Here is a 26,149-nt window from a genome sequence, read left to right as displayed (position 1 = left end):
GATATTTTGCATTTTGAACCAACCCATTGATGGACTGTGTTTGGGTTTTCGTGACAGATACTCAGAGGTTATCACGTGGTAATAAACATTTAGAACTAGATAATGAGTTTTGTGATGGCAATAGCCAGAACATCATGGTTTAAGATATGACAACCCATGAAAAGAAAGTTTGCATATGGTTTGCAGAAATGTTTGTTTTAAAGCCTAAAGCTATCTTAGCAACCAGCTGAGGCTTTTTTGCGGTTTGTAAAGAAACTTGCAAACCAAATTATGTCACGCTCTGCTTAAGGACCAGAGTTTCAAATTAGCCTTAGCCTGAATTATCATATCTCTTGATAATCATTATATAATGAGATATTATTGTCTTGCCTGACTAGCCTAAACGTCCGAAGTTTTTGGACAAAGCGATTGTTTTCAATTAGACAATATTGGCTGGCTGGCTGTCATCAAGTCAGACCATTTATTTTGGCATGTGCTGTTGTGGTTTTGCTTTTCTTTTTGAGGCTAATAGTAAAAAGTCATCTTTCTTTTTCCATCAAACACAAAATAAAATCTCCAAGTTTCTCTTTTCCATATGACTAAAGCCTTTAATGACTAGGGACTGCCAACCAACAAAAATATCATAAGTGTTTTTTTTATTACATGACCACAGGATTTTCCTGTGTAGGATAACAATCGCCCAAAGTTCTATATAGGTGACTTATCCTGTTGCCAAATCTGGTTTATTCCATTACACATCTGAGAAGTTCCTTACTCGTTAGCAGCTGCTCTAACGAAGAATCAAAGGACTGGAGTTAGTTTGTGCACACTTGATCTGACTTTGAAGGATACATAGTTGACCACTTAAACGGGAATGCCAAGGACAGTTGGCTCTGGCTTCTGGGCTTCATCACTTTGCCAGCTGCAGCACACACCTTTTCAGTTCACGTGCCGTCAGCAATTGTAAACTGTATAATGAATTTGAACATTTATTTTAATATTATATATGTGACCGTAAAAAAAATAATACCTTGCAACAGTAACTTATACAACTATATTCATAAACAATGGGAAATATGGCATTTTTCTCTGTTCTGCTTTATTTGGTTGACACATGCAGGCTTGTTCTAAATGTAAAAGTTTAAAGGTGTCATATCATAAAAATCCGACTTTTTCCGTGTTTAACTGCTATAATCGGGCCCCCGGTGCATCGACAAACCCAGAAAACGTGAAGAACAACCCAGTACTTTTTCAAGAAACCAGTGGATTTATTGATTTATTTACTGTATATTATGATGCTGCCACACAGATCTAATATAAACATGCCATTTCTTTCCCAGCTGTTTACCTTCACGGACATAACAGACTGTTTTTGTAACTCAGACTGTTTAGTGTGTTTTTAACAAACTTTATATTTGACAGTTTAAGCACAATAAGACATGAAAGAGAACTTAGTTTAGTATTCACATGCCATGTAACAGCTGCTTTCTATGCGCATGCTTTGAATGTGTGCCCTCAGAAAACCGTAAATCAGAAGTTTAAACTGATATAGTTTAAAACGCATGATTTCAGCGTGATCAAAACCAAGCAGCAGCTCATTTGCATTTAAAGAGTGTTTCTGCTTCTACTCAAAATAGGCATTTTCAAAATGATATAATAAATGATATGTGGGGTATTTTGAGCTGAAACTTCACAGACACATTGTGGGGACACCTGAGTCTTATATTGCATATTGTAAAAAGGGGCATAATTGGTCTCCTTTAATGCAGAATCTCTAGATCTTGTGAGTAGTAGCTATTACACATGTATTCCTGACTTTGAATTGTTTATAATATTTACTGATAAGAATATAATAGTACAATGTAAGTTAAGTAATTTTGAATATTTGTCGAATTTAAAATAAAAATCCACATTCGAATGCAAAAACATTGTATTGGAATTTTAGGTGTGCGTCAGGCAGCCTTATCAGTGGTCCACGAGATGCGATGACGATATAAGTGTTGTTGCATTATAATGTTTTTGTTAGCCTATCCAGTTAAAGCCACTAGATGCGGTGCTACTACGTTGTTCATTAAAAATATTGCAGAAAAAGAGAACATCAATGCGGGGAAGATGTTGAAGATGTTGACCGAAACCAAGCCGTTTACACAATGCATTCGCGTCTCTCACACAAGAGAGCTGCATGTTTAGAAAGCTATGTAAAATTAATGTAAGTTCTACTTTTAAAAAACATGTCTCAAGACTTTATGGCTGTTTTCCCCATCCCACTGCATCTCAAGTATTAAACTATACATACATGCATGATGCTGTTTTGTTTCTAATTGTTTAAGCAACATTATTAATTATATAAGATACTCGTGTTTTATTATGCTTTAAAGAAACGTGCATAATATTTTGCTCGATGCACCCTCTTGTGGCCTCAAGAGAGAAGCCAAAAGCTTTTTTTCCCCCCTAACTGAAATTATGCCTTTTAAATTCGAATATAATTCGAATATTGATAATATTTAGGAAAAAAATTCGAATTTAGTTTTTCAGCCATTTTGACAGCTCTATTATGAAGAGTGGAAAACAGCTCTTGAGAGCATTTAAAGGGGTCATATGATGTTGCTAAAAATAACATTATTTTGTGTATTTGGTGTAATGAAATGTGTTTATGTGGTTTAAGGTTAAAAAAACACATTATTTTCCACATACTGTACATTCTAGAGTGAGCAGAGGCGGTAGGCTTGAGAACGGTGCGGCCGGCGGATTCGAGGCCGGGGGCTAGAGTGAGCAGAGGCGGTAGGCTTGAGAACGGTGCGGCCGGCGGATTTGAGGCTGGGGGCTAGAGTGAGGAGTGTCTGGAGGGCTTGCGGCAACCACATGTGACGACCCCCGGCTGAACTCCACTTCGTCCACGGTGAAAGTCGATCCGGTGATCCACAGTGCAAAGTTGTTGTATTTCCTCAGCAACCAGCACGGATCAGCTCCAGGCATGACGAAGCGGATATCGTCCTCTTTTGGAAGGCCAAACAAAGTAGTTTAGTTTAGTTTTTACAACGAAACACACAAGCGCCTTCACGACCTGACGGCGGCAACAACAATACTGCAGCGAGAAAAAAAGTTACGCCTTCTTTATTTGCGTGAACATTTGGGCGGCGTTATGCAAATCTTGGCATGTTACAACGAGCCATTTTAGGTAGGCGTGGCTGACTCTTGAGTACCTCACCTTCAGCATTATAATTATTTCACCCACGCAGGACAGAGACTGAGACGGTGCCGCTGCATGTCATGCCAAACCTCTCGCGGCAGCGTCATCAGCTTGAGATCGACCTTTTTAGAGACCGCCGATCAATCATCCCAATGTGATTATCGGCCGATAGTGATCAGTAGGAACAAGCCATTTTAGGTAGGTGTGGCTGACTCTTGAGTACCTCACCTTCAGCATTATAATTATTTCACCCGCGCAGGACAGAGCCTGAGACGGTGCCGCTGCATGTCATGCCAAACCTCTCGCAGCAGAGTCATCAGCTTAAGATCGTTTTTTGAGATCGGCCTTTTTAGAGACTGCCGATCAAACATCCCAACGTGATTATTGGCCGATAGTGATCGGTAGCCGGTCAATCAGAGCACCCCTACCCATGATTCTTTGCACAGAATCTTTGCATGATGAAGGCACCTCCGTGTAGGCACGGGATGATGACGCAGAAGGGCACTTCAAGAAACAGTTGTCTGGTCCCCTACTCCCTTCAACCCTCTGAAGCTCTCACTCTTTGAAGGGATTAGGGCAGGGATCCTCAAATCTGGCCACGAGATCCACTTTCCTGCAGAGATTAGCTCTAACCCTAATCAAACACACCTGAGCATACTAATCAGTAGTGCTGGGCGGTATGACCAAAAATTTATATCATGGTATTTTTCAAAATTCTACCAGTTTCACGGTACATGATGGTATTTTTTTTTCATGCATGATCGGGTGTTAACCATATTTTCTACTGATTGAGAGAGGAAATACTGCAGTTTATTGACTTAGAATGCCGAGACTGAGACGGTGCCGCTGCATGTCATGCCAAACCTCTCGCGGCAGCGTCATCAGCTTGAGATCGACCTTTTTAGAGACCGCCGATCAATCATCCCAATGTGATTATCGGCCGATAGTGATCAGTAGCCGATCAATCGGAGCACCCCTATTACCAATAATATAAAAGCAATCATTATAATACTTTTTGTATACATTTTAATTCCTTTGTTTAACCGTTCTATCTGATTATTAGACAGACTTCTATCTATATTAGACAGAACTGTTAACGACAGCGAACAAGAGGGAGAATGTGAGCACTGTGTGCTCAGGCGCTGCCGTTCTCAGCGCCATCAAAATAAAAGTCCCGTCTCAAACGCATCGGCCAAACAGGAAAACTTATCGCTGATGACGATATAAAAAAAAAAAGCCAATTATCAGCCGATATATCGGCCGTGGCGATATATCGGTCGACCACTACTTAAAATTAACCAGTTTTCTCCAACAATTAAAATTAATGGATGCTAACATGGTCTTTTATGATGTGCAACACAAACACCTCTGCTAAAATCTGTAAAAAAGTAGTCTGGGGTTTAATGGTGTTGATATGTGAACATGAATGACCATGCTGAAAATTAAAATTGTCATCATTTATTCACCATTCATTTGTTCCAGAACTGTACGAGTTTGTAGATTACAAAAGATGATATTTTGAAGAATGTTGGAAACCAAGCAGTTGCTGGTAGCCATTGACTTCCATAGTATGGAAAAAATATTATTGAAGTGAATGGCTACCGTCAATACTTTGGTTACTAACATTCCTCACAATATCTTTTGTGTTAAGCAGAGGAAAAAACTAGTTAGTAAATGAAGACCGAATTTTCATTGTTGGGTGAACTAATGTGCTCATGGTTGTGACTTCAGTTTCTTTTTAGAACCAGTTTTCTCCAACAATTAAATTTAATGGATGCTAACATGGTCTTTTATGATGTGCAACACAAACACCTCTGCTAAAATCTGTAAAAAAGTAGTCTGGGGTTTAATGGTGTTGATATGTGAACATGAATGACCATGCTGAAAATTAAAATTGTCATCATTTATTCACCATTCATTTGTTCCAGAACTGTACGAGTTTGTAGATTACAAAAGATGATATTTTGAAGAATGTTGGAAACCAAGCAGTTGCTGGTAGCCATTGACTTCCATAGTATGGAAAAAATATTATTGAAGTGAATGGCTACCGTCAATACTTTGGTTACTAACATTCCTCACAATATCTTTTGTGTTAAGCAGAGGAAAAAACTAGTTAGTAAATGAAGACCGAATTTTCATTGTTGGGTGAACTAATGTGCTCATGGTTGTGACTTCAGTTTCTTTTTAACAACTGGGTTTCTATAAATGGTCTGGGTAGACTGAAGAGAGACTTATGTGTTGTCAAAGCGTAAATATGTTTACATGGTACATCAGGTCTTTGTTTTCCATCATACATGACCTTTTAATGTGCATTTACTTTGGTTGTTGTTTTCCCAAGGAGGAATGGTGAAAGAGAATTGCAGGATTGAGAAAGCGTCCTGATTTTTCAGCGGAGAGTCTACAGGGGCTGCTAGAGGAAGTGAGATGGGAGGGGGCTTCAAGTGTCTTCTCCCCTTGAAGTGAAGTGCTGCTATAGTTAGATCCAAATGCTTCACGTGATGACTTGGGAGATAATCACTCATGGGCTTGCAGCTTCACACACACACACACACACACACACACACACACACACACACACACACACAAGGGGGACCTTGTGCTCCTCTCTGCTGTGGTGGTTTGAAGTCACAGTTCCTTTTAAAGTATGGAAAAAGCCCAGTGTCCTTTTTCTGAACTGCACGCAATGGACTAGGGCTGGACAATAATTCAATATCAATATGTATCGCAATATAATAGTTTTCAATGACGGTGATATGATTTTTAAACACATTTCCGATATTTCGATATACATTACCAGTGTTTCCCGTTTGACTTCGTTGAATAAACATGAGCACTGGATGTTTCAAAATCATAACGCGTCGCGGGTGTTTTATATGAATGTATCTCTGAAGGGAACCGACTGTCTTCAGAATAGTTTAGATGGCATTTTTATCTGATAAAGTAGCATTCATGAGCGGAGCTGCTTTGTTTACAGCCATTACTGGAGAAACCGCTAGTTCCACTGCTCACAGCGCCTCCTGCTGGTAGACAATCAGTTTGCATTTTCAATAAACCCATTTGCAGCAACATGCTTTTGTTGTTGCTCTATTTTTTTGTTTTCTGAAGCAACTCGGAGCATGTTTCATACTCGTTATCCTGGTTAATGCACGTTTCAATCTATAAGAATAATCAGCGTACACTACCAGTCAAAGGTTTTTGAACTGCAAGATTTTTTATGTTTCTTAAAGAATTCAACAAACAATAAAATCAATAAAAGGCAAATTTATTTATTTGCACCATTTTTTTTCCTAAAATATTATATAGTTTTATAGGAGTAGGTTTCATAGAGTTGGTAAATTAATTTTTCATAAGTTTGTAGGTACAGACATCTATTGTGGCCGTTCTTGGCCGTTTTTATGAGGCTTTTTTTAGTAGTGTTCATATCGATATCGGAATTATATCGTATCGACCGAAGTTAAGAAATATATCGTGATATAGATTTTGGCCATATCGTCCAGCCCTACAATGGACATGCATTTGGTTTGTCTTGTAATGGTTGATATGGCGTTAATTCTAGTTAAATGACGTAGCTTTCTCACTCTGCCGGTTTATAGCATTTTGTTACCTTCTTATGACTTCACCCAAGAATACTTTAGTGACCATATATACTGTGTTTTACTATTTGGCAGTTATTGCTTGACAGCGGTAGAGGGTCTTCCTCTTGGTTTTAACCTATTATGGAGAGACCTCATCAGCTGGTCCATATAGACTTTTACCCCATGTTCAGGGGTCTGTAATCATGTGTTCAGAGTTTGACCATAAAGGGCCATGAGAATCGTGCTGGTTAAGCCGAACTGAAGAGCTCAAAAACACAGCCGACGCAGTTCCAAAAGAAGTCGGACCCCCTCCGGCTCAGCTGTAAGACTGTCTTTTCACCTCTCCCTCGGCAGAGTCTGTCTCCAGGGGCTGCTGGAACAACCCTGGTGTGTTTTAAATAAATTCCTGTCTTTTATTTATTTGTTAGTTACAAAGGGCCAACGTGACCAAACTCTTGTCTTTTTTTCGTTTCGAGCCCTATTTCCATGGAGGCAAGCAGGGCTTCACCTCCACATTAGTCGCATGTTTCAGATCTGTGGATTTGTGCCTCTCTCTCCCAATGCAGCCGGAGCTCTCGCTGTGTTTTAGGATTAGACTGGCGCATAAGAGGGGCACCATATTGTTTCAGATGTAATCTAAGCCATATTTAACCTTTATTGTGCCTTTATTAAGTTAATCTACAGATAACGCTCTGTAATCAGCGCTGTTTGTCTTGTCCAAATTGAATGGAGTGCTTGAGGAGATGTGGGGGGTCATGACCCATCTTCTGTTTCTCAGAATCAGAGAGGGTTTTCTCATGTGGCACATTTGTTGGGAGTTTGTCAGGGCCCTACAGGGCTCCAGACTGTGACTAAAAATATTTATTAAACATTATTGTTGCTCCTCTATGACCTGCCTTTCTGAAACGCGTTGATTTTTACAAAGCTCATTGTTCTGAAAAGGGAGGTGTGCTCTGATTGGCCAGCTATCCAGTGCGTTGTGATTGGCCGAATTCCTCAAGCATGTGACGGAAATGTTATGCCCCTTAACATAATGTGATGCCGTGTTCCATCGCGACAAGACAAAAACAATAAAACCCATTATAAACTAGGCATTTGTTGCATCCAGTGGGGACATAATTACTGATTATAGTGACTTATACTCTTTTTTTTACGCGTTGCATTGTGTATCGCGCTGCGTAAACATAAAACCGTGTCTGCATTTGTGATCGGAGAAACAACAAACAAGCGCTGCTCTACACTGCTCAAAACTCGCGTTTGAATCATCAGTGGTAAATCCTTTACATATTAAAATGTACTTACAAGCTGTGAGTCAGAAGCGCCAGACTGTCCTTGCAAAGTTGGAATTGCCCCACTTTATAGAAACAGACACCGGCATTGTAGGCTACTCTCCCAGGAAACAAATGCGTTCCGTAAAATGCGATGCACACATCTGAATATTTGGGTTGAACTGTTCTGGAACAGTGTTGTAAATACAACTTAACCACTGATTTCTAGTTGTGTCCTCTTTTGGAAGACCAAACAAAGTAGTTTCGCTTTCACAATAAAACACACAGAGCCTCAACAACATGGCGGCAGCGGCAACAGCGAGAATAAGTTACGCCTTCTTTCTTTGTGTGAACATTTGGCCAGCGCTATGCAAATCTTCCCACATCGTGACGTAGATATGTGGGCGCGTGTTAGAACGAGCCGTTTTAGGTAGGCGTGGTTGACTCTTAACTTTTTAAGACTTTGGTCTTTGCAACTTTACAGATCTTCTTTATGCACCAAGAGCGTGTAACACTTCAAAGAGAAAGGAAAAATTTGAATCGCATCATATGACTGAAAGTGTGAAAGACATACACTCTTTAGAATAAAGGTGCTTAAAAGGTTCTTCACGGAACCATTTTTGGTTCCACAAAGAACCATTCAGTCAAAGGTTCTTTAAAGAACCATCTCTTTCTCAGTTTTTTATAATCTGAAGAACCTTCTTTTGCCACAAAGAAGCTTTTGTGAAATGTAAAGGTTTTTCATATGTTAAAGGTTCTTTATGAAACCTTTTAGACAAAAAAGGTTCTTCTAGGGCATCGTGAAGAACCTTTATTTTTAAGAGTGTATGACAACATTTACAGGATGCATTGAGGGGGAGCCCAAACTACGCTCAGTGGCCAAATGATGCTTATGGCCCATGATATTGGTACAGATTCTGTGTAATGAACAATTCTTTGTGACTGTATATTTCAAGTTGGAAAAGACATTTAGTTCCCACTTTAAGTGAACCTTAGTTCCCAGGTCATCTACAAGATGGATTAAAATGCTGATAAAGTCAAGAAAAGATGAGACATAAACACATGACATTATGATTTGAAATGTTAAAATGTAAAATAAAAATAAATGAAACACGTTTATTCTGTGGCACCTAAAAAAATAATTTGGTGCCTAAGTTTTATTCTTGTAGGAGCCAATGGCTCTTTACTCTATTTATTTATTTTTTTGCCTGGAGCCATGGCCCTATCATCATCTCATGTCCTCTGTCTGTATTGCTAAAATTATTCTCCGTGTTTTATTTTATTAATTAATTTCTTTATTTTGGCTATTCTTTATTTATTTATTGATGCTTCAGCCAGAATAGCAAAAATAATTTATACAATATTTTTTATTTCCTCTTTTGGAAGACCAAACAAAGTAGTTTCGCTTTCACAATAAAACACACAGAGCCTCAACAACATGGCGGCAGCGGCAACAGCGAGAATAAGTTACGCCTTCTTTCTTTGTGTGAACATTTGGCCAGCGCTATGCAAATCTTCCCACATCGTGACGTAGATATGTGGGCGCGTGTTAGAACGAGCCGTTTTAGGTAGGCGTGGTTGACTCTTAACTTTTTAAGACTTTGGTCTTTGCAACTTTACAGATCTTCTTTATGCACCAAGAGCGTGTAACACTTCAAAGAGAAAGGAAAAATTTGAATCGCATCATATGACTGAAAGTGTGAAAGACATACACTCTTTAGAATAAAGGTGCTTAAAAGGTTCTTCACGGAACCATTTTTGGTTCCACAAAGAACCATTCAGTCAAAGGTTCTTTAAAGAACCATCTCTTTCTCAGTTTTTTATAATCTGAAGAACCTTCTTTTGCCACAAAGAAGCTTTTGTGAAATGTAAAGGTTTTTCATATGTTAAAGGTTCTTTATGAAACCTTTTAGACAAAAAAGGTTCTTCTAGGGCATCGTGAAGAACCTTTATTTTTAAGAGTGTATGACAACATTTACAGGATGCATTGAGGGGGAGCCCAAACTACGCTCAGTGGCCAAATGATGCTTATGGCCCATGATATTGGTACAGATTCTGTGTAATGAACAATTCTTTGTGACTGTATATTTCAAGTTGGAAAAGACATTTAGTTCCCACTTTAAGTGAACCTTAGTTCCCAGGTCATCTACAAGATGGATTAAAATGCTGATAAAGTCAAGAAAAGATGAGACATAAACACATGACATTATGATTTGAAATGTTAAAATGTAAAATAAAAATAAATGAAACACGTTTATTCTGTGGCACCTAAAAAAATAATTTGGTGCCTAAGTTTTATTCTTGTAGGAGCCAATGGCTCTTTACTCTATTTATTTATTTTTTTGCCTGGAGCCATGGCCCTATCATCATCTCATGTCCTCTGTCTGTATTGCTAAAATTATTCTCCGTGTTTTATTTTATTAATTAATTTCTTTATTTTGGCTATTCTTTATTTATTTATTGATGCTTCAGCCAGAATAGCAAAAATAATTTATACAATATTTTTTATTAATTTTTCTAATTAATTTATTTAATTTTCTATTAATCTTGTTTCTCGAGTAACCAAACAGGATTGCAACAGTTTATTATAGTTTCATTTTATTAATTTATTCTGTTTTTTTATTGTTTATATTGCCAAAGATTTATTGCAACAGTTTATCAGCCAGTATTTCTTTTAATAATTTATTCAAATTTGTTTCATTTTGTTTATTAATCTTGTTTCAGTTTCAACAAAAAGAATCAAAAAGAATTTATTTATATTTATTATTATTTTTCAGACATGTGTTCCAAGAACTTTCATCCTCCTCCGTTGGTCCTACCCTGAACTTAAGCTGTTGAATGAGCCAGTGTAACTGCGTCAGGCTTGTCATGATGCTCAAACAAACAGAGCAATGTTTTGTTAGCGTCACAGTGTTTAAACTCTTCTGGGAAATCATCCTACTAATGGTTTACTTTAAGCTGTCTCTGCATATTACACACTTTACTTTTAACGTACTGACATTCAATGTGGTCGGTCTTGTAGAAGTTGGCAGTCTGGGTAGGATCAGGTTTCATTAGGGTACAGTGCTACTCTGAAGCATCACTTCCTCCTTTGAGCCGTTTTAGTAATGTGGCACTTCAGCAGACAGTCTCGCAATCACAGGCTCATGTCTGGCTGATTTTCATATCCCAGCATATGTCATTATATAGGGGTTAAACTCTTTGTGCCTGTTTTAACTGCACTTTCTTGATTGGTTGAAAACCTTCTAATGTGTCTGCAATGTTTATGAATCCATGTGAAGAGTGCCTTATGGGAAACGAGGGCATAGTGTCTCTTCTCTTAGTGATGGGAAGTTCCCCTATGTCCTGGGTCAGATTTTCTAATTGCATTTTCTGAAAAACAGTATGGCTTTTGTAGACCTTTAGACTACATTTATATTGTCCACACATCCACATTATTGTCCACATACACTTTTTTTATTATAGTCATTATGCAATGAAGAGGAAGCGCTCAGGTCCGCAAACTAGGACTGGATGATACATCGGATGTTAACGCTTTATTTTTTTTTGATGACCAGTTTTTTTTAATGTAATAATTGACCAATATGGTGAATATTGTGCATATTAAGATGGATTATTTTTAAAAGCATCTCTATATTTTTCAAAGGTTAGTTCACTAAAACGTACTGACTTTCACAAATCCAAACGATTTTCACTTATCTTCGAAACACAAATAAAAATATTTTTGTATATATGTTTGTTGATTTGTGATTAAAAGTCTGAATTAAATGACTGATATTGTAATTTATTGATTCATTTTTGTTCACTCCGCAATGATTTGCTTTAAAATGATTTGCTGGTTAATATATTACTGTTGATTTAGGCCTATATAAATGGTTTCATCTAAATCTTCCTTGTGTTCATTTAGGAAATAACATTGTGTAATTGTGACATTGTGATTGTTTAAAACCGTTACTACATTAAACATTGTGAATCTACTTTGCAGGCTCCGGTTGAATGATGGCTTCACTGATTAAAAAACAGTTATTCTTTTAAAGTATTTTAGAGCAAATGCTTAGATCTTGAGGTATCAAACACTGTCAAAATGTTCCAAATATTGACTTTAGTCTCAATCTCTATGGCCCAACTCAGATTTTTTACAATAATCGTCCATTATAACCTTTGCTGAGTGAAGTTAGGAGCCTGATAAATGTGCCTGTTTTGATTATATCTATAAGCCGGCAACCTTGTTGATTTGCATCCAGAATCAAGCATCTGCAGTCGTTCAAAATTCAAAGCGTGTCGGTGAACAAAATGGCCTTTAGTGTCCTCTCTTGGGTTTCTTTATAGTGGTCTCAGATATATCCGATCAAGCTTTGAAAGTCCACTAAAGGTAGCATTTTGTATAGTGATCCTGCCTCTGATTAAAAACCTGCTCAGCAGTATATAAATTCTCTGTTGGCAGCTGAGACTGTTTTCACTTAACTGCGGATTGAATTTTGCATGCTTAGGTCTGTCTGCGAGAAGCGAGACGTGGTAGCGTCAAAACAGAACTAGGTACTCGTATCATATCTATCATCATGGCATCGATTCGACTGTAAGAGTAAAACTGAGACTCGACTTGTGCACGTCTGAAACCCTCTATTTTTAGCAGTGCGTCACAGACCAGATCCTACACAGCATGGTGCTTACATTTTTGGTTACAAGGCAGATCAGCAGCTGTTTGAATGTATTTGTGGTGCTTTTGTGTATTGAAGTTCACCACTTGTTCCTTAAGAGCAGCTTAAGTGGTCTATTGTTGACATTTTAGACAGGAATCCTGTGGGGTGCAATTGAACGTCACTCATCTCGGTAGTTCTGCAGATTTCTTGTTTGCTTTTGGCAACACTGCGGAATTCAGCTTTGTGACCCTATTGGCTATAGTTTGACTTAATGGGATAGTTCACCCTATACACACAAAATACCCATCGACTGTCATTCAGGTAAACGCAGTCAGTTATGTCTCAAGTGAATGAAAACAGCTGAGAAAGAAATCGGATGTGATGTGTATCATTATATCGGATCCGTGCATCAGGTCTTAAAGGGACAGTGGCCTATAAATACTGCTGCTGTCTACTGTAAACAGCCCAAATTTGGGCAAGGATTTCAACCAGATAGTCGTGTGCCCTGAACGTGAGGCTGGTTTGTGTGTTTCCTTGTCTATGGTATTGTCATGGCAACCAGCCGTAAGACCAGGAGATTTTACGGGCAGCCGTTCAAGAGGGGAGCACATGGGGAGGTGAGGTTGGACGCTAGTCAAGGTTGTGGAGTTTAGACTGAGGTGTTTGAGTCTGACAATGGGCACTGAGAGCCCCTCTCAAAATATAAGATAATTAGGCAGTTAACACGATCGCCATGACCAAAATCTTTGATCTTTGCCGACTGTAAAAAGGAAGAATATATCATATATATATATATAGTCACGGTCTCTATCAAGCTCTTTTGTCTCATCGAGTGGTGACATGCTTTAATTACAGACCTCCATATTTCCCTCAAGGGATTTTGGTTACCTGATGATATAATGTGCCTTTGTTTAGAGGAATAGGTTCCCACTGAAGATTAATGTTTGGCCCTGAAGCTCATACTTGGGTTTATGAAACTGTTTTGCTAAGGCTCTTAATCCAGACCTTAGGTAACTGAAATGCTATAAGCTGCATGAATATTGTTTTGGACGGGTCAATTTGAATCGGTTTTGAGATGCTAAATGGCTAGTACTCTTGCTTAGATGTTAACTCCTTTCTTCTCTTTTCCAGGCCTGCATAGATGATAATGTGGACATGGTGACCTTCCTTGTGGAGCATGGAGCCTGCATCAACCAGCCCGACAATGAAGGCTGGATTCCTCTTCACGCTGCCGCTTCCTGCGGATACCTCGACATCGCTGAGTAAGTCCCACTTCCCCACCACAGAAAACTTAAGGGATTCTTCTTCTCCTTCTTTTTGTCACGGGGTTTGATATTTATTATTATTTAAAACAAATACATTTTAACTTCTTTGTCATGTTATCACATGACATTTAGATTTTTGCTACTTTTTATTTTAGACAAATTGATCAAAAGTGACAGTAAAGACCTTTGTAATGTTAAAAAAGATTTTAGTGTCTAATAAATGCTTTCTTTTTAAATTTCTATTCATCAAAGAATCCTGAAAAAAAAAGTATTGTGTTTTTTACAGAAATACTAGCAGCACAGCTGTTTTCAATATTGATATTAGTAAGAAATGTTTCTTCAGCACCAAATCATCACATTAGAATGATTTCTGAAGGATCATGTGACACTGAAATCTGGTGTAATGGCTGTTAAAAAATCAGCGTTGCCATCAAAGGAAGAAATAAAAAATTTAAATATATTAAAAATACTATATACTAATACTAAAAAAAAGTTTCCCCTATTTTATTAATATTTTATAATATTACAGCCTTGGTCTGCAGGAGAGACTTTCTTTCAAAAGCATTTTAACTTGACCTCAAACCTTTGTAGTTGAAGAAACATCTATGACTTGTGAGGTTTTCAGCCAAAGCCTGTAATATAAAATATTTGGGTAACACTTTAGTATAGCGACCAATTCTCACTATTAACTAGTTGCTGATTAGCATGCCTATTATTAACACATTGGCTGTTAGTTAGCATTTATAAAGCACATATTTTGCATGAGCATATTCTACATCCCTAATCCTACCTAATACCTAAACTTAACAACTACCTTACTAACTATTAATAAACAGCAAATAAGTAGTTTATTGTGGCAAAAGTCATAGTTAATGGTTTGTTAATAGAGAGAATTGGACCTTAAAATAAAGTGTGACCAGTATTTGAAATCTTAGTTGCATGTAGGGCTGTGCGATATTGAAGAAAAATGCGATATGCGATACCTTGTTAAAAAATGCGATATTTGATATGCGATACGATATTGCTTAAAGTGTGTAAAATCAATTTAAATGATATTTTAAAATATTTAAAAATGAAAATTATATAACCAATTTGTTTCACATTCTTTCTTGGAAAATAAAGAATCACTATAACTTCTGAAAGTGACGAGCAGTGTTTTAGCATTGCATAAAAAGTAATGTCACAAATCAGAAAATGTAATTTAACATCAATGTGAGCATACAAACAAAAACAAATTAATGACACTATTTTTATATCATTGTAACTTTGCTTTCCATACACTTTAAGTACTTCTTCATATACCACAGCAAAAACTATAGTCTGAGAAAGTTCATACATGATTAAAGGCAAGTGAACAGTCAGTAAAAAAAGAAATACACAATTTACAAGCATAGATAAAATAAACAGTAGTATTCAGGTACAGAAATGTAATAATTAAGTGTAAAATAACACTGCATAGTGTTCACTGTATGAATTAAATTGAGATTAATCTTTGTTATAGCTGTTTTGTTGTTTGATTAACATTAGTGATATTTATAGGCTGCTGTCCCTTTAAATCCGACTGCACGGATCCAGTATAATTATACACATCCGATTTCTTTCTCAGCTGTTTACTTTAACTTAAAACATAACTGACTGCGTTTACGAGAATGATCGTCGAGACGGGTACTATTGACATAATTCTGTGTGTACGTGTCTGTTCAAACATGAGGAGATGCAAAAGTCGAATCAACTCAGTGTTCGTGAGCCATCTGAAACGCATCTCTCTGTGTGTGCTCGCGCTTTGCATGTGTGCGGCAGAAGTGAAGAGACGCTGTGCGAGATGCGGCTTGTGCGCGCGCTTGAGATGTGAGTCAGACAGCAAGAGAGACGGCAAAGAGTTGTTTTCTGCAACTTATTGCACTTAACTCTTTTTAACGTCAAGGAATTCTCTGCTATATGCGTCGAACTAAAACTTTGACCTTTTGCAACGTTTTGATTTAAGTAGCCTATTATTAAAATGATAATGATATCGCACGCCGTTGCGATATGCATGTTGCGATATTTCGATATATCGTGCAGCCCTAGTTGCATGTTTAATTTCCTCTTTTCCACACAGTTCATCTGTTGATATGAGTATTTTGCCAGCTATGTGTAACCTGGTTAAGAGGTCAGCCCAGGTTCCAAGCCCCAAGTGACCTCTGTTTGCACGCTACACCATAGTGATGGATTAACACCTAACCTGTGCTGAAATTATAGCTGTGGTGCACATGATTTAACACTGACACTTCGCTTGAAGGGAATCAAGTTCCATTCATTGAGTCATTCTTTCTGTACTAAGAATTGATAAACATATCCTCTTCTGTGAATTGATGATGAATTTGGCTGTTTAAAGCTGTTTCGTAACCTAGTGAGCTGTGTCACTGCCCGCTACCTACATACGCAGCAGCCTTCCAAGGTAGCGTCCTTACCGTCATAGAATCTTAATAGTGACAGACTTGAAACACTATATTAATAGCACCTCTTTAGTAGAGGTCTTCTCGGGTCCTAAAATCTGTACCCGACCCGAATCACTTCTTACCCGAACCCGACGTGCATAAATACATTTTTTTTTTAAAAGAAAAACCCGACCCGAGACAGACCCGATGAAATTAGCCCCGAGTCCGACCCGACCCAAACCGACAGCATTTAATTTCGAACCCGACTGGTCCCGAGCGTAAACGGCATTGACGTGTGTACAGCCTGCAGCCCTGCAGTCAGTCAGGAAAAATCCAGGTGTCCTGCTGACTGATTTGGCCGCTTCTCCATTACTTTGATTTATTTAACATTTATTCAATTTATTATTAGGCTACTTTATATTAGTGCCTGCCTGATGGATACAAGTTAGCCTATTTCTGAGCTCGGCTTTCAATTGTGACCAGTGGATTTGAAAAATAAACGTGATAGTTTGATAAAATATAAATTGATAGCCTAATAATTCATGGATTCGCTAGTGTTGTCTGATCTCCAGCGAAAGGCTGCACACAAAAAAGAAAAGCCCTCCATTAACACGCAGCATAATGAAGCGAGTGGATTTTCCTGATGGATCTCATATCTATAATATGATTTTTGTGTGCGAGGTTACAAACGTATGCTCCTTTTCTATGTGCGTTCCTCACTTAACACGAAAGTGAAAGTAATCTACACATTCGGGATAGTTTAAAAGAATTTGGGTCAAATCGGGTCCATTTGGAAAAAGCATGTTTATTTTAAATTACCCGAGGCCGCTAATACCGAACCCGACCCGTGTCCGAGGTACTCGAAGTATTGGACCCGAACTCGGTCTCGGGTCGGATCTCGGGTTTTTGGATCCAAGTGGACCCGTGAAGACCTCTACTCTGTGGGCCTCAAAAATAATGCTGCCTGCACATGAGAGAACTGGCTTTGAATTGATGTTGATGTTAGCATATTTCTCCGCTAATAAACAATGTTCTAACATTTTGTTTGTGCTTTTCAGCATTGATTGAATTTGTATTTATAATCAATAGTTTGTCATTTTGAATATGTGGAGATTTTTTTTCACTTAGCTTGTTGCTGTGCATTCTGGGATTGTAACATGATTTATAATGTCATGTCAATTAGGGTTGTGACGGTGAGGAAATTTTCCCACCGGTTAATCGATGTGTGACAACACCGGTATCACCGCGGGGGCGGGGCGTTCCCTCTTTTCCTCGCTTTCCTTCGCTTTTAAATAGCTTGTAAAAGCGGTGTGCCCATTTTACTTTCACTTTAAAATGGCGGCAATTCAGAGTAAAGCAATTGTTCGTTTGAATTTTTCCTCGCCTTCCTTTGCTTTTAAATAGCTTAAAAGGGCATTTTACTTTCACTTTCGAATTAGCGGCAGTTAGGCCTCAATTGCTTGAATGCAACAACAAAATGCAACGTCAAACTCACTTTAGCGTATATATATAAAACAGAACTTTTATTAACAAAACAAATAAAAATACACCATGCTATAGGGTAAGCTATGCCTAATATAAAATAACAAATAACTTGCATAAGGTTTAATAGGTATACAAAACTGGAAATAAGTAAACATGTATAATATATAACCAAATAAATAAGAAACGTAGAACGTTTATTAGCTAAACGAATGTCAAATAAAATAAATGACACAAAGTTTAAATAAAGTAAAAAATCAGCAAACAATGTGGAACCAATTAAATAAGAAACAAATGTTTAAAAAAACTTCCAAAATCACCTTAGATAAACGGCAAAAGTCAACAGGCTTTTCAAAATCCAAAATATTGCCAAACAGGCGCTTTTGTATCTAGTTTCGAAACTAAATCATCCGCGATCGTCTTGTCTGTCTCACCTCACTCTTCTTGTCAGTCAGCTCGACTCACTCTCCTCACTGGAGAAATGAAATCTGATCTGAGATGCGACTGTCGTTCGGCACGCTGCACTGAGTAGCCGCATTCAGTTTTTAATTGTAGTGTCTGTTCTTTTACTGAACTAAATGATTTTTATTTCTATAAAAAAATCAAAACGACGGTGGGTGTCGGTGACGCGGTGGGCAAGTGACGTAACCGGTGTTGCGGCTTAACACCGGTATCACCGTCAGCACCGTCTATCGCGGCAAGCCTAATGTCAATCATGATAACTGTTGTCATGGACAATTCTTAATTGGAGTTCAGACTTTGTCTTTGTTTTTTTGTTGTCAGTGTCACTCTTCTATATGCAGTGGGTGTTTTTAATATTGAATTTCATGTTTGAGCTATATTGGAGGCTTGATGTCTATATAGGGAATGCAGCATTCTAGAGAAAATATCAGCTGACTTTTAAATAGGGCAAACAGTAAAATGGAACAAGCTTGCTTTTGTCCTGAATATTGTGAGTACTCTGACCTGTTTTGTGCCTGTTGATAGGACTAACATTTCCAGAATCCGAAATAGGAATTGCGTACAAAATGGTAAAACAAAGTAACGAAAGCCTAATGACACAAATATACAAATTTAGCATGACAGACCTCATGTAAATGAACACTTTTCAAATTTTCTTCTTGAAAACCATCTGAAAATAGCTCATTTTCTCTCCTAGGCCTAAGGTGTGCATTCACAATCATGAAATTTCATGGGCAAAAAAGGACCATTGTCTATTGTCAGTAGTGTAGCAAGGTATGAAGCACAGCACACGCTGAAGTCACTTTCAAACCAAGCAGCTTTCTGTTGGTCAGTAGCCGGGTTTCCATCCAAAGTTTCGAATTTAACTTCACATAAAATATTGCATAAAACATGTGTGAATAAGCACAGTTTCCATCAAACGAGTCAAGGAGAACAAAATAGTCACTTCCTGATAAACTGGCACTAAATATCAATAAGAAAAGTAGGAGAAGACACTGAATGTAATAATGTTCATATATAATAAATTAGTTGCACCTCACAGCGAGCAGACGAAAACACAATAAATGCGGTCATTGTTTTCGGAGGTGGATACCTGCTGTTTGGGGACAGTTTTGTAAGACAGTTCTTGGAGGCAATTATACAAATACTGTGACGACAGATTTTGCTCTGGCATTTCAGAATGACCATAACATAAATTCAGATGCTATGCAATTAGATTGGTCCGCTGGTTAGTCAAGTTATCCCGTCCCATAGCGCAAAGTCACATTACATTTTTTGATGCGCATAGGGGAATTTATTTCGCAAATGCATTTCCATCTCCCATTATTCACATTAACCCTTTTCCGCACAAGTCAAAAACCACCTTAAGCGAGTGAATTAAGGGATTTTTTTGGAGGGATATTTGGCGTTTCCATCACTCTTTTCTTCTTTTGTTTTTTTTTTATAAAGATTTGTTTTTGCCTTGTTTATGACAGGACAGATCAGAACTGACAGGAAGCGAAGTGGGAGAGAGATAACGAGCGGGAAAGGTCCTCAAGACAGGATTCGAACTTGATGGCAGTAGTGTAACTGTGCTGTATCTCATTGCACTGCCCACAAGGCTATCAGCGCTGACTCCATCACTCGTTTCCTGTGATATACTTCAAAATGTGCATAAAAACAGGGTGATGGAAACATTGCTACTGTGGCAAATCTGTCTGACCAAATCTGAGAGAATTTCCTATCATATATTCTTCAAAAGGACTGGGTATCTTCTGCGGAAATTTGCAGAACAATGAAAAATGTGTCCACACCTTAAGATACATAAATTAAGGATGGGTCAGGGTGAGTAGAGTTGAGTAGTCGTTCAGTAACCAACTAGTCAGGTTAGAACATTTGTAGTTTCGCACCAGTCTGGTAAAACTAAGCATGTTTTCAGTAGAATACTGACCACCCTGTATGTTTGATTGTGGTTGACAGTGAGTACATCAGTTTTGCCTATTAAATAATCTTAAAGCATTGCCGATGATCAGTTTCAAACAAAACGCTAAGTTTTTGAAGGACAATAAAGTTGAGGTCGGTTTTAGTAAAAAAAAAAAAAAGGGAACCCAAATTCTGTACTTGCAGCCAAGTGGAGTTTTGCAAGGGTGTTTGATTTGTAGTGAACTACTAGTTGAGCAGCTTTGAATATGTAAGGTGATCTAGACTGTAGTAAGGGCAGGTCTGTGCAGCCTTGTTTCCCAAGTGCTGCAGTTCTTGAATCTAACACATGACCAGAGAGGTTATTGAGGGCGATGTGTTGATCACGCCAAGGTCAACGCTGAAACGGCCACTCCTTTATAACTCATGAATCCACGCTGTTAATTAGTAACAGAAGTGGAGGACCACTTCACTGAATTTTAATTAAGATGCAAATCACCACTTGAACTCTTGAGGTTTCTGTGAAGGGAGTCGTGTAAAATGAGGCCCCATTCCATTTCTTCATTATTTCTCATTTTCTTTCTTCCAAAAATTCAAAAGAAGCAGTTGTCAGTTCAATTCGGATGTTGCCTTTTTAAACATCTTGTCATGTCTTTGCAGGTATCTTATCAGTCAAGGTGCAAACGTTGGTGTAGTAAACAGCGAGGGAGAAACGCCACTGGATATTGCAGAGGAGGAGGCCATGGAGGAGCTTCTGCAAAACGAGATCAACCGGCAAGGTACTGCTGCCTCTCCTTGACACACATTGCACAGGCACTCCAAACTTCATCTCTTATGACAATGATTTGGCAAGAGTGTACAAGTCTTGGTGTCATGTCCACGTCATGCAGTGGTTGAGATCATTGCTTTCTGACAATTTGGAGTCAGAGTTCTTCAAATTAATTGCTTGCACGGATGGCCAAGTGTGCTTCATGCTAAACTTTCCCAGCTGCCGTGTGCTCGTGTCAAGGCTGCAAGTCTTGGCAGGACTCCAGCGGGTGCACTGACTCAGAATTAATATTAGAGCCGAGCTCCACCAGTAGTGTAACACACAACACCCTTTCTCCTGTGTCCACTCTTAACTTGCCTGTTGACCTGGCTGGGTACTTGATGTCCGAGTAGGGGTGTGTGATATGACGATTTTTGATCGTGGACGATTAAAATGTCTCCACGGTCTGCTTTTGAAGAAATATCGTAGTATCATGCTACATCGCATTCAGTTCTGGCACCTTCTCTGTCTCAATACTGTACAACACGACATATTGTGCACATGGTAATGATCCCAAACTAGATGGAATGGTTTTTCTATTTTTGGCCTTTGCCATTCTTGATGATGAAACGGAGCCCAGCTGTGACTCAGAGGCCCTGTTCAGACATGCGTTAACTGCCTGATGTGGTGTGCGGCTGCTTGCTCACCAGGATGTATCAGCGGCAGATAGTACAGACTCTTCACTGGCTCAGGAGAGGAGGTGACAATGGCTGCTGATGGAGGCGTAGCATTTCCACTCTCTTCTATAGAAATCTGTGAACAAGATCTAGCCACACAATCCAAGACAAAGATTTCTTGCTGGTTGATGTGTCAGGGTGGTGCAGCTGTCATGAGCATACTGAAGAAAAAGCCTCAATAAAAGGATTAAATGTACTTATTGTAGTATTTTTTTTTTAAAGAATGATCTTTGGAGTTGTTGCCTTTTTTGGACAGGACAGTAAAGAGAGTTGGCAGGAAGTGAAGTAGGTGAGAGAGAAACTGGACTGGAAAGGACCATTAGCAAAGACTCAAATTTGAGCTGCCTATGAGGCTACCTGCTCAGACAAATTTTTGAATAATGAACTAAATTGGCGCAATCTTTTAATTAATGTAGAATTACTGCTCAAGGTTAGTTTATAAAGTTTGCAAAGTTTCTTTTTTTTTTTTTTCTTCTCCCCAATAAGTCCCAAGAATCGATTAGTCTAGCCTGTTTTCAGTTAATGGATGGAACATTGAAGCGCACCTCCCATCCAATATATCGCAATAAGCATTGTGTTCTGGTACTTTTTATATGAAACCTCAGTCTCAGATTTCAAATTCTGTCCATTGTATTGCAGTATTCAAACAATAAATGCCGTTTTGGCGCTGTTTAATGTGAAGTGACAGATCGCTGTAGCGCCTCATTTCAACAGACTGCACGAGGCGCACGTGAACTGATCATCTCCTCCACATTAATACCAGTTTCAGCACAAAATAATCATGACTAAACATCCGAAGGTAAGTTAAAAGAAAGAGTACAACTTTACAATCTGTATCCTGTCTCATGGAATCGCTCAATCAGTGTTTCAGCCGCGCAAAGACGCCAATATAACAGCTTGTAAATGTCATGTAACGTCACCTTTACCACAAAAAACATATTCGTGACCATAAGCTTATTAATCATATAGAAAAATAAACTGTAGAGAGGGGCATTTTGCTAAATATATGCACCATATATTAATTATAATTTTTACTGTTCTTCAATGTTTAATTTGTTTGGATAAATCCATCAAGTTTTTATGACAGCCACCATTTAAATGTTTATATTTTTAAAACAAACTACTGTTAAATCGAATCGGTTATCGAATTGAATTGCAAGCTTGTGAATGAGAATCGAATTGTGAAATTTGTCAAAACCCAGCCCTAATATATATTAGAGCCGAGCTCCACCAGTAGCGTAACACACAACTCCTGTGTCCACTCTTAACTTGCCTGTTGACCTGGCTGGGTACTTGATGTCCGAGTAGGGGTGTGTGATATGACGATTTTTGATCGTGGATGATTAAAATGTCTCCACGGTCTGCTTTTGAAGAAATATCGTAGTATCGTGCTACATCGCATTCAGTTCCGGCACCTCCTCTGTTTAATATATATATATATATATATATATATATATATATATATATATTACTGTAAACAAATTTCTTAAAAGATGATGGCAGTAAACCACTATCTAGACATTGTGTGAAGAGTTAATAATGGCAATGGTAACAAACTATAATAAAATATATTCATGGGATACGCTTGGGGGCTTTATGGTGTTAAACAATGGTTTGATGTTTATTACAAACACACTGCAAGATTAAAAATAAATGTACTTTTCTGCGTTGTCTCCGAGGATACAATGCTTGACTGCTGTATCTTTCAATAAAAGATAATGTGAAAAACTGACACGTGTTTAGAATAATTGACAAAACGTTTCGTTGTGAAGTGTGACGAACAAAAGGAAACTTGATCTTTCAGTTCCTTAGGCACATCATTAAAAATAAACTTAGCCATGCAATGTTTAGGGAGGCTATGCAGAGTCTTTTGAGGTGCAGTTTCTTTACATCCACTGACAGAACAGCATCTGAGACAGAACAAACAGCATTTTAGAGTCTTACTTGACAGATTTATCAAACTGCAGTATAGCTCTTGTGATTGATTGGACCGATATGAATTGTTTAGGACACGCCTCCTTGATTACATACAACAAGGAAGCATGTTAAGGAGTGTGTCGAGAAGAATTGTGAAGTCACAATTGTCCAGATTTCAAATCCAGGCATTTCATAAGGGTAGAAAGGAATAATTCATACTTTAAAGGTCCCATGACATGCTGCTTTTTGGATGCTTTTATATAGGCCTAAGTGGTCCCTAGTACTGTATCTGAAGTCTCTTTCCCGAAATACAGCCTTGGTGCAGAATTTCAGCCACTACGAGCCAGTCCCACAATGAGCTTTCCTTAGGATGTGCCATTTCTGTGTCTGTAGCTTTAAATGCTAATGAGGAGGAGAGAGGCGGGGCAAGGTAAGGTGCTTCGCTCGTTTGCAAAACCATGATGTCTCTCGAGGAAAAAAAAATATTGCGCTCGCCTCGCACGGTAGTTGCTCATTTTCTCATGGGCGGGCCAAATTCTCTGGGTGGGCAAAGCAGAGAAAGGGGAGGTAACCTTTCCCCGTATGACAACATAAAGGGAAGCTTCCAGAGTGGGCCATCTGAGCTTTCATTTTCTCAAAGGTGAAGCAGGATACCCAGGGCTCGGTTTACACCTATCGCCATTTCTAGACACTGGGGGACCATAGGCAGGCTAGGGGAACTCATATTAATGTTAAAAAACCTCATAAAGTGAAATTTTCATGCCATGGGACCTTTAAACTGGGGAGTTAGTTTTGAGTTGCAGCATGTTTTTGTTGTTGAGTATGTTATATCAGCCAATAAATGAGCAGTTTGACCAGTGAATTCAACTGGCTTTTATTACTTTCATCGGTTCCAGAATCTACAAATAACCCTGAGTCAGTTTTGACTGATATTGGTATTCATTCATTTTGGCTGACCAAGGCATACAGATATTTTGTTTTCTCTCTTTATTTTGTCAAGAATCAATTAGTATGCCGCATTCAGCTTTTGTGGCTTTGGCCAGCAGCAAGTCCACAGTAGCTCCTGAAACATGAGCCTCAAATCGGTTATGCGGCAAGACAATTTTCAGAGAGCAAAAACCGAGCTTGTGCTTGTCCTTTATCGCTCCTAACAGCTTGAATTTGATGAAAAAATTGAATTTTGAAAAATTCATTTCAACATGAATTTGTTGATAATTGCTCTGCCCTGCTGTTAGCATGTCGCACTCTTTAAGAGCATGTTATATAACATTCGCAATTCAGCCCACGCTCATGGCCATCCAGTGTGGCTTAGCCAATGGCAGCTGTCAGCTTTCATTTGAGGGCTGAAGGACACTCTTCAGCTTTGAAGAAGCGTGATAGACCCCTGCAGACATCAGAAATCACGTTGCTTGTGAGCCCTAATGTTTGAACGGCTCAAATGGGAACGTCCTTTTCTATCTCAATGCTTGTCGTTTGGTGGTCAGGCTAGAACAGGAGCCCACGCTTTATTCCATGTATTGTATTATAAGACACCACACTATTCTCAGCTCAGAGATGGCATTATGTAACGGTGAGTGTTGTATAATGCCTTCAGCCTCTTCCAATGTGATTATCTTTTTTCCCACTCCCTGTCTCCTTTTGAACGAGACCCCAGTCATGAGGTTAAACTTAAGCAGAGACCACCACCACCCCCCCTCCGCAGGGTCATCCATTAGGAGTTGCTCATTTCCACTGAAATCAGGTGAAAGGGGAGCCTCTCCTAGCCAAAGCAACAGATTTTTCCAGCTCTTGTTGCACAGAAAATCAGACGTCGGAGGAGCTAAGTCCATCATGGATGGTGACATAATCTGTCTGACAAAAACTGACTTTTTGGATGAAGAGGATTAATGTACCTTATGTAAAAGAACCCAAAAGGCCCCAGTATACTCACAGCGAAGGTCTTAATCGCAGCACTACCTGAGCAGCGGTTTACTTTTAGCAAATGTATCAACGCTTTCAATTAGAATAACAATGCCACAGACCAATTGTAGTTTACCAGCCGGAGCGAACTTTTCCATAGAGTTTGCTTTGGCTACTGGTTTCAAATTCCTGAAGCAAATGGTAAACAAATTTTGTTTTGGTCTTATTTTGTTTGAAATGACGTCACACCAGATTGTTCCTTGATTTCGCTTCAAATTATGGATGTTCATTTCGGTTATTTTTCCCAACTGACACTCGTTAACCGATTGTTAACCGTTAACCGACAAGATTATTTTAAATTTGAATTGAATTAAATTAGAAAGGATAAGTGTCTGTGACCCGTTAAAAATACTAACATTTGTTTTCCGGGGATTAATTTTACATCCGCAAAAAGCAGCAAACAACAGAACATGAGGATTCACATGCATCTCATCACCTGCAGCGCTTCTGCGAGCGGAGAAAAACATAATAAAGCTAGGCTATATATATATAGATATATACATGAATAAATAGGCCTGTATGAGAAACATATTTTTACTTAAATGATAAATTAAGAAAATGTAAGAAAAACAAGTAGCGTAGTATGCAGAGTTTCAGTTCATTTTTGTGCT

The 26,149-nt window shown here is 38.5% G+C and overlaps 1 protein-coding gene across 1 annotated transcript in view; it reads left to right on the top strand.

Annotated features, from left to right (window-relative positions):
* LOC107591124 (protein phosphatase 1 regulatory subunit 12A-like) overlaps window positions 1–26,149 on the top strand; it is an 83,662-nt gene that overhangs the window by 26,216 nt on the left and 31,297 nt on the right. Inside the window, exons 2-3 of the mRNA XM_016280169.1 lie at window positions 13,784–13,914; window positions 20,838–20,956. Of these exons, the coding sequence (XP_016135655.1) occupies window positions 13,784–13,914; window positions 20,838–20,956 (250 nt within the window). The remainder of the gene's footprint in view (window positions 1–13,783; window positions 13,915–20,837; window positions 20,957–26,149) is intronic.

Source organism: Sinocyclocheilus grahami, unplaced genomic scaffold, assembly GCF_001515645.1.
Source record: "Sinocyclocheilus grahami isolate Dianchi unplaced genomic scaffold, SAMN03320097.WGS_v1.1 scaffold8.1, whole genome shotgun sequence".
In the NCBI taxonomy this organism is placed as follows: Eukaryota; Metazoa; Chordata; class Actinopteri; order Cypriniformes; family Cyprinidae; genus Sinocyclocheilus; species Sinocyclocheilus grahami.
The sequence above is the reverse complement of the archived record's forward strand: the minus strand, read 5'-3'. Positions and strand labels throughout refer to the sequence as shown.